This window comes from Branchiostoma floridae, chromosome 15, assembly GCF_000003815.2.
Source record: "Branchiostoma floridae strain S238N-H82 chromosome 15, Bfl_VNyyK, whole genome shotgun sequence".
NCBI lineage: Eukaryota > Metazoa > Chordata > Leptocardii > Amphioxiformes > Branchiostomatidae > Branchiostoma > Branchiostoma floridae.
Window position 1 is genome coordinate 5,549,763 of NC_049993.1, and position 9,853 is coordinate 5,559,615.

The 9,853-nt window shown below is 42.6% G+C and overlaps 1 protein-coding gene across 1 annotated transcript in view; it reads right to left on the reverse strand.

The window, feature by feature from the left end:
• The window catches only part of LOC118431753 (COBW domain-containing protein 1-like), a 57,135-nt gene extending 50,255 nt beyond the window's left edge, over positions 1-6,880 (reverse strand). Inside the window, exon 1 of the mRNA XM_035843050.1 lies at positions 6,715-6,880. Within this exon, the coding sequence (XP_035698943.1) occupies positions 6,715-6,865 (151 nt within the window). The 5' untranslated portion in view covers positions 6,866-6,880. The remainder of the gene's footprint in view (positions 1-6,714) is intronic.
• Positions 6,881-9,853: the final 2,973 nt, after the last annotated feature.

The window sequence follows — 9,853 nt, forward strand, 5'->3', positions numbered from 1 at the left end:
CATCTGATTCATTTTTAATACACAAGAAAGTGAGGAATCATGCCCATTCCAAATGACATGTAAAAAGTACTGTACTGTGTAAAGTACCAAGCCGCTATGTAGGACACAATGCCCTTGGAATTGGAAAAACATGGTGTCCTTGAAATTTTAGAGAACCACTTCCCAAATTTAAAGTGATGGGCATTAAATCAACCATAAACTGACACTCCTTGTAACAACAGCTGATCGTCTGACAAATGCAAACAAATTACCAGCACATACACAGCTGCTTCTACCAGACCTTATGGAGAAATCTCTACAGACTTTTTAGGACACTACACCATCTATGGACCAAACAGACAGGAAAGAAATTGTCACGGGCCTAACCGATTATTTAGATCTGACAAGAAGAGCTTTGGAGTTACATGTAGTTATCCACAGATTAGGCCTTTACCTTTCTCGGAAAGTTCAAACCTACAAACATCTGCTTGTCTTGTCAGTGCTAGGTTAAAAATCATCTTTATTACACACAAGATGAATACATACATGTATATATTACAAGCTAAAAACCTAGGACAGCCCTTTGTCTAGATCTGTTCTCCAGGAGGGCGCAAGGTATTAAAAAGAAGTACAGTGACAAATTAAAATCGTTTAAAAAACATTAACGTCACATTTCATAACATTTTTGGCCCAGATACATCATAAAATTTAGACCCAGATACAAACTAGTTTCTGTAGATAAACAGTCCTGAAGTACAGTCCCAAGTAGGTGTGTTTCGGGCACAGTAGATAGCATAGGATGCACAGAGTGTGCACTTTCCCAGTCTACTTTTAAGATGTCTCACTTCACGGTCTTTGTAGCTGACCGGACAGAGTGACTTCAGCTTTGCAGTGTTCTCGCCGTTAATCCAACCTCTACTCCCTACTTCAACTGTAACAAGGCTAGCCCTGTAACTACTGTGCGAGTTTATTTCATTGATCAGACATTCGTATTTGGCCATTTTTCTGTCCTCGGCGTGCTGTGCATTCTGATCAAATGGGACGGTAAGTTCAACCAAGTTCAGTGTTTGTTGTACAGGATCCTGAATGGTGATGTCTGGTACCAGTGAAGTCGGCAGGATGTCTGGAGGGACTGTTGTGTGCGTTCCATATCAGATTAAGATTCAATTTTTGTTACCGTAATCTTTTTTCTTTCGTTTCTTTTCTGTCATGTATTCTTCAGAATACATGTATTCATCTTACATATATACTCTGTGAGGTCATATATGATCTACCATCTTTTAAAATGTTAGCATGAAAGTTCATTTGTGTTGGTAAATGACATTATAGGATAAACTGAACTTTACTAACCAACACTACAAATAAGTTGGGACTTACCCCAAATCTAAACGACAATCTTTTATCGTAGTTTGGGTGCAATATGTTTCTAGATCATCCTGTCAGTACGATATTGAAACACATAAAGATGGAAAGGAATAATCCAGTGGGCACAAAAATAGAAGAAGGAAAAGGAAAAAAAATGGAAAAGTTTCATGCTCCTTCGCTTTATTTGCTGTTTCCCCACTTCATTTCTTGAAAAGATCAGAAAAGAAAAGAAAGAGAAGAAGTGAAAAAAGAGGCAGGATGGAAGTATGGAGGAAAGAAGAGGAGGAAGGAATGAAGGAATGAGAAGAAAGAATCCACCAAAGGTGACATGCAGTATGTTAATGATGGATGATGTTTACTGGTGTTACACAAACCATTTACAATATCTGCCCGACACCAGGATAGATATGGTTCTCACAGCGGGAGTGCACTGCGATGGCCAAAAAGACGCCTTCCCATTGCCAAATCTAGGGCGGGAAAACAGCTGGAAAAATTGGTTTAGTGCTGCGATATGCAGAGGTTCCAACGGCGGGGTTGAATGACCCGTTATTACGGCGCAGATATGACACCCGAGATTTACAAGAGCCTTGTGTCAACATTTGACCAAGGTCTGGTGGGCAGATATTTCTACTATTTCTGACATACTTCGATTGAAATAACAGAAGCGCATTCCCGAAATATGGCGTGAGTGTGCGACTGGTGCTCTCTGCGCTCTCCCCGCGTATCGGATTAAGACGAAAGAGAAGCTGGGATGAAAATTGATACAGGGAAAGCAATACAATAAGAAAATATTGACGATAAACGATACGGCATCAAAGGCCTCCCCCCATGAGAACAATCCCAGTTATGGGAGTGGAAAGACGACGGGCTAATTTCTCCCGCAGGCATCTCAGATATTCGTTTGATGTGTCACGTATAACTTCTCCCACTTATGAGTGATTTACAGGGGTTGGGGAGGGGCTATGGAGTGGGAAGGGCACGACTGTAACTTGCCCGATGCACCTGTAGCAACGGTCACTTCACAAATGGGCTGTGTACTCAGTCACAAGTGTCCTTTCACCCTCCTAGCCTCTGACTACAGCTAGCGGTGTGGCTACAGACATTGTACTACAATGTACGTGCCCTGTCAATGGAGAGGCCACTTGTCCTTATGTACATATTCTTGGCCATGGCCAGGGTGGCCGAGGCATGTGGACTGGCAGGCGGCAGGTTATTTTAGAAAAAGACAACTGTACAAACGCGGCATAGTGAAGGAATCTGTGTCACGTTGCTCGTTTCCTTTACAGTTGTCGCAACGTTTCGTCCCTACCTGCGTTAATCTGCAACAAAGTTCTATATAACGGGAATACTCTATTTCTACCAACACACAAGAAGGAGCATACTTTGTGTTTTTGAGGTGACTTTCACCGCAAATATTTCGAATTGTTTGGGTGTTCCAGAAGAAACATTTATAGAGGAGGACGCAACACCAGCAGACCCCCTGCAGAGCCAGACGGGCGTGGGGTGTGGGTTGCCGTGGTGACAAAGTACACATGTCAGCTGTGGATTACCCTTTGCACGCAGGGAGCGCGCTGCGGGGGGGTGGGAGGCCGTGTGTGTGCGGGAGGGCAGCGATGTACGGACATGTGAACCCTGCACACACCGGGGGTGCTGGTGCCCTTCTAGCCATGGGGGGGGGGGGGGGGATTATATCATCGGTATGGAGTCACTGACATTAACAAATGGGGCAATGCAATATTTGACTCTTGGAAAGGGCAGAGTTCCTGATGGTCAACCCCATCTACGTCATAGTTGGCAATTACAAGTATCACATATGATGTTATATGGGGGGTGGGGGCACAAAATATGTAGCCTGGTATCCAACAGTATTATAGCTCCCGAGTCTCTTCTGTCCTCTCCACAAATACGTATTTGCAGAGAGGACAGAACAGACTTGGGAGCTATATTACGGCTGGATACCAGGCTACAAAGTATGTCCCTGCCACTGGACTACCAAAAATGTTGCCTATTCCAAGAATCACTGATTCTGTCATATTACTATTAGGTAGAAAACATGTGCAGTTTGCCCTTCTACTTATGGATGTGGGATTAGCTGTATACTATTGACGCCTGCATGAACCAATGAAACAGGTGGGGGACAGGAAATATTGAATTTGGTATTGGAATGGCCAAAATTTCACACGGTCAAGAAGTAGGAACATTCGAAATCCTTCTGTCGGAAGTTGGTGATTCACTTCAAATCACCCGGATGGAGGCCTGGCGACCTCTGTCTCATATCAGCCACATGGTGATCTACATCATTCACCCGGACGGGTGTGTCACCCTGTAAGGGGCGGTATAACCCGTCGTTGTGCGAACATGTGCGAACATATATATAGGGCTCCCTTGGAAATCAGTTACTACGTTAACTGAAGGGACTACCCTGAAGATCAATAAATAAAAAATAAAAAATTGTATCTTTTACCTATAGTCTGGGGAACGTAATGTATCACTTGGAATCTACATGAACTAACATAACAGAAGAAGCAAATAAAATATCGATTTACGGCATGTCTAGATGGTCAAGAGGGGAACCTCTGTCTTTCCTGTGTGACCTTCCTCCTATGCATGGATAGAGGAATGTATCATTGCCATCTACATGAGCCCATTCTAGGAAGTGTGCATGCTTTCTTGTGTGCGTGAGCGCGTGTGTGTTTGTGTGTAACAGGATAGGTCACTGAAGACACAGAAGTGTAAGAAAGGAGTAGAAACAGACAAGAATTAATATCTTGGCTCCCAGGATTCATACATGCGCCGTTCCCGGGCTGCCAGACTTCAAACCCAGACAATAAACCGTTATGCCAAAAGGCTCAGCACAGTTTGGCATGGTCGGTTTGGCGGTCCTACTGTTACAGAAGCATTTAACCTTAGAAGCATTAAACTCTGAATATTCAAAGATTTATAGTATTTGAAGCCCTGGTTATGAACAGTCAAAGTGGTCTGCCTATTTTGAGTGAACAAGTCTTTCCCAGACAGACTGATCGATGTGTTAGTTACATGTGGTTCTGCTCATTGTGCCTTGCGACAATGTTAGTCATGGTAATAAATACAGGTTATGATTAGATACGACAGCTCACATTAGTCCCAACAATAGCGGCCACCAGTCAAGCAAACATCCAGCACCAACCATGGCCGAAAGGTCGCCCGTGCCTGAACTACGCGACCTTGGTTGACACCGTACTTTGTCAGGGGCTCGCTGAAAATGGGAGACGACGTATGATATAGCCTTATGGTGAATGGACACATCATTAGGCAACGTGAAATGGGAAGGGGTGTACGATGGTGCGACTTCATTACGCTAACTGTGGTGGCAGTTGTTTCCTTTAGTGTCACTTTGTATTGATGTCAAGATCCAGCTTCGCATATGAACTGACAAACCCAACAAGATACAGTCAGGTGATTCAAAATGTATCAGAGCTGTCACTGTGTAGGTTCTGTATAGGGCCACTGTCTATAACAGGCTGTCTTTTCAGTAAACCAATAAATCTTGTATTTAACTATTGATAAAACAATTCTACGGAAAAATGAATCTCTGCATTCTTGTTGCACTACCCACAGGTTGAAGGCTTTTCCATCTTTAATAATTCTTTACAAAAATAAATATTACACCCTTACCCATACAGTAACAAGTAACAAAAAACAAGAAAATGACTTGCTGACATGTTCTATGCTCTAACTCCTTGTTAAGTTCAAGAGCCTTCTTCATTAGAAGTGTCCAGACTTGTTTTATGCTGTGAATGTTGCCTGTGGATGTAACCATCTCTGTGACATTGTTAATTCCCCATTACCTCATGTCAAATGTTTTACCAAACAGGCTTGGATGCCTGATACAGAGGACACAACAATACAACAATGGCAGGCTGACGACAACAAATCATTCCTGTCCCAGGTCACTTCCTGGTGCCAAGAGTCCGACGTTCGGGTCACCGGCGCTAAAATAACGGTCGTGGGTTTTACCGACGGGCTTTGTGACGGTAACGAGATGCAACGTTCTACGGTACGTTAGTGACGAACATGCGTCGCCGCACGACAACGGTCCCCCATTGTTATGAAAATATTGATTCAGCGGGAACAATATTTCCCGAGCAAAAGTCGACAAACACAAAGGGAGATTTGGTAGTGATGGATGTTGCTGTCATGTCAGTTTTATCTAAGAGGAACATGCTTTTATAATCCAGGATAAATCTTCATCAGCACGGGAGGGAACGGGACACCGGTGGTCCTGATGGGAGGGTGGAAATGACTGTGTTATTGTTTGACGTTAACTATGACGTATTAGTGAGCTGTGTTCTTCCTTGGTCCAGTGGAGTTTGAAGCACGTGAGAAGGTTTAGTGACAATGTAGGAATATCTGCCTGTACCACAGCAAGCTTTAAACCACACGCAGACAATAGGAAACAGTAGGACAGAGATTAACGGAACTCCGACTTACAAACTCTGTTATAAGAAGCAAGATTATGGAATAATTACATGCCTCTGAAAGAAACTTTTTCTTTGTCTTCAGTTGTTTTTTGCTCTCCAACTTGAAATTTATGACGGTATAATCTTTTTGACAAAAGATTTGTGAAATTGCTCTGGAAGAAACAAAATTGCTTCCATTCTTTGGTGGATTAGTGGAAGATTTCATTCATGTCTGAATTATTTATCATGTCTGTATATCTTTCAAAACTTCTATGATCTGAACTGCTAGAAATGTAGATCTGGATAAGGACACTGACATTGACATCACTTGACTACATTTTCTGATGTCCAACTCAAATATTAGGAGGGTACCATCATTTCACAAAGCAGTCTTCTGAAATACTGTAATTCACTTTGTCTTCTCGGTACCAAACTTTCACGGTCTGAGAAAATTTAACTTGTTCTCGGAACTAAATGTTCACTGTGAACGGATTATTTGTTATCATCACCAACATGAATTATCTGTTATTGGTAATGATAAGTTCATGTTACAGTCGTCATCGTGAAAACTGTGAACATAAAAGTACATTGAAAAAATCAGGAATTACAGTAGCTACCCTGGAAACCAGACTACCAGGACATGGCAGAGAGTCTGTTCGGCAGCCAAGGCAGGTCTTCCCAGGGATCACAGATAAGCACTCCAGAGAGGAGTCATGCGGGGCGAGTTTGCTGGCCTAGCTAAGATTCTCAGCCAGTCCTAGCTAAAAGTCTGGTTTCCATGGTAGCAATAGCAGGACTGCTGCAATTCCTTAGTGGATTAGAGAATTTTCAGGACCTTTCAAGGATGGGACAAATAACAACCTCAACTCCAGACTTACGAACAATAGTACTGATCACATCACAACATGTCAAACCAGTAGACCCAACATACCGAGGTATCCAGTGATGATGGTCACGGGGATTTTGGTGGAATTTGTCGGTGCCTCTGCCAGGATGGGGCAATCTGTTTCTGGTCCAGCCTCCACATCATCACACACACTGGGCACCAGGTCTGGGCACTCCTCATCTGAGCTGTCGGACATGGTAGTTAACAGCTACACAAACAAACAAATAAACAACAAACAATCAGGATGGGGCAATCTGTCTCAGGTTCAGCCTCATCATCATCACACACACTGGGTACCAGGTCTGGGCACTCCTCATCTGAGCTGTCTGACATGGTAGTTAACAGCTACACAAACAAACAAATAAACAACAAACAATCAGGATGGGGCCATCTGTCTCTGGTTCAGCCTCAACATCATCACACACACTGGGCACCAGGTCTGGGCACTCCTCATCTGAGCTGTCGGACATGGTAGTAAAATGCTACACAAATAAACAACAAACAATCAGGATGGGGCAATCTGTCTCCGGTTCAGCCTCATCATCATCACACACACTGGGCACCAGGCCTGGGCACTCCTCATCTGAGCTGTCCGACATGGTAGTAAACAACTAAACAAACAACTTAACAACAAACAATCAGGATGGGGCAATCTGTCTCCGGTTCAGCCTCATCATCATCACACACACTGGGCACCAGGTCTGGGCACTCCTCATCTGAGCTGTCTGACATGGTAGGAAATGGCTACAGAAATAATAAAAAAAATAAATAGATAAACAACATAGTAGCCAGGGTGAGGTGATCTCTCCCTGGATCCTCCTTTATATCATTACAACAAATAAATACTAGTAAACAACAAACAATGAGGGTGAGAGACTATTTCTGATTCACCCTTAGTGGTACACACCCCAGTTCTTCTACGACTGGTTTATGGTAGTGCACGCAAAAAAAGTGAGGAAAAAGTTCTACACTAGGTCTGTGTTTACTTTCTCATATAGTAATTTGCTGCAAAATGATATTGAATACCAACATGGCTGAAAAGCATAGGTAGTCTGTTTTTTTTTTTGTGAGTTTGTGTTTAGGCTCGAGTGCTATTCCTCCATGTTAAATGTGATCTGCCCCAGTCTTTTAGCAAAGATTGCTGGACAGTAAAATGGCACATATTGTCAATGCAGTAAACTTTTTTCTAAGTTCTAACATTAAACCATTGGTCCATAATGATTCACACAATCATACAACAAAATTTGATTTCATTATAAAATATGTGAAGGTTTTTAAGAAAATTAATTTCCGTTTAATCAAAAACCCTAATGAAGCATTGTCAATGGCGTCACAAGAATTATGTTAATCACAGAAGCAACATCTAGCAGGATACAGAGGGAGTCAAGGATATCCTAAGAACATTCAGCTCTGATATGAAGGGTCATGTGAACAAAATGTACAGAAACATTGTAGTTTCCTGGTTATAAATCAGCATAATAAGTGACAAAAGTGTGCATTGCTATATATTCGCTAAACATCCATAAAAAAACTTAATCTGCAAGATAGGAATCAAAGAGGACGAATGTTGGACACTTCGGCCCCCTGTCAATCAGGACATTTCGGCCCCAAGCCGAGGACACATTTCGGCTTTGCCTGGATACCATACCCCAACCTCAAAAATATCTTTTGTGTTGGGGTAGATAGATACACGATAGATACTTGAGATCAGGCTGGGGTTTGGTAACCAGGCTAATTTCGGCTGGGGTCCAAGCCCCGATACTAGTAGTTATCTAAAAGATAGCCTGAGCCCTAAGTCTACTAAATAACGTATAATTTTAGGACGTATAATTTTACTTGTACAGTATCATATAGTGTTCCCCTGTCTACTTGAGAAAATTGCCATTAGCGATTACGGTTTTTGCGTATCCGATGTATGAAGATCCCTTTGGCAATCTTGTACCGTACCCCCCTCCCACCCGGACAGTTTGTTATTTTGTTTTCAACAGCGTTTTCTTAATGTTATCCATTCCCCACCCTTATATTTGCGTGACCCAAGACCTCCAAACCATTAGCGGCGTTGGTTTTCTAGTCACTCCCAACCCGTGTCTTTCTCCAAAGTGACTGAACCGTCATTGTTGAAGTACGGAAGGGGCAGAAGAAGCAAGGAGATCCCTTTTTGCTCCGGTTTTCAGCACGTCCTTAACTTCCCTGTATGTAAGGAAGCTTAGCATTCTGATTGGTTTGGTAGAAATGATATCTGGAGTGGGGCCGTAGTTTCGGCTCTCTTGCTCTTCTTCTTTGCCTCTCTTTTTTTATCTCGGATCGAGCCTTCGGGTCTCTCTATATGATCTAATGTTATCCCTTCTGTGCATAATTTCTCTCTCTCTCCCTCAATCTCTGTCTTTCCCCTTGTCTCTCCCTCTTTATTTCTGTCCCTTCTCCTTCCCTTCTCCCTCTCCTGCTTGTCTCTGCTTTCTCTCTCTGCCGCTTCCCCGACCCTCCTCTCTTTCGATGGTTGTTTTTGCAGCGATTCTCTGCCAAGACCCGCGTGGGTTTCTGCAAATCCATGCCGACAGGACCGCCCCCCTCCCACCGCCCCGCCAAATCAACCTCAAAATCTCATGATCTTGTTTCACAAATCTCGAAATATCTCAATCTTCTTTAAGCTCTATCATTTGTAAAAGACTTGGCAAAGTGCTGATATATAAAGGTTATTAGAATGATAAATTTACGCCCCAAATTACCTTCAAATAGTTTTAAAACTCCCTCTTCTTCTTGTTGACAAAGCAGGGTCAAAGGTCGGATACAACATCAAAACAACAGCACTTTGACACGAGTTTGAGATGTTTTGTTGACGATGCAAATTTTATAAAATCTTTTTGTTTTAATATTTTTTGTATCATTGTACAACTAAAAAAAATAAAAATTTCGGAGGAATCAGCAATAACTGATAAAATTGCGGGATCGGTACACTTGGATGCTTTGAAAGTGGATCTATATTTTCATGGATCAAAAGCGTCCTCTTGTACTTACAGTCATAACTGCACCTTGGCCTTTGACGACGCCGGTGGGAAAATGCAAGTTTTATGATCAGACCCTTTGCTTGGTTAGACTGGTAACTTGAGACTTAATCGAATCTAGGAGGTACCTTGCAGGTAAAGTTTGGCCGGGATACAACAGTACTGCATTACTTTGTTTGACA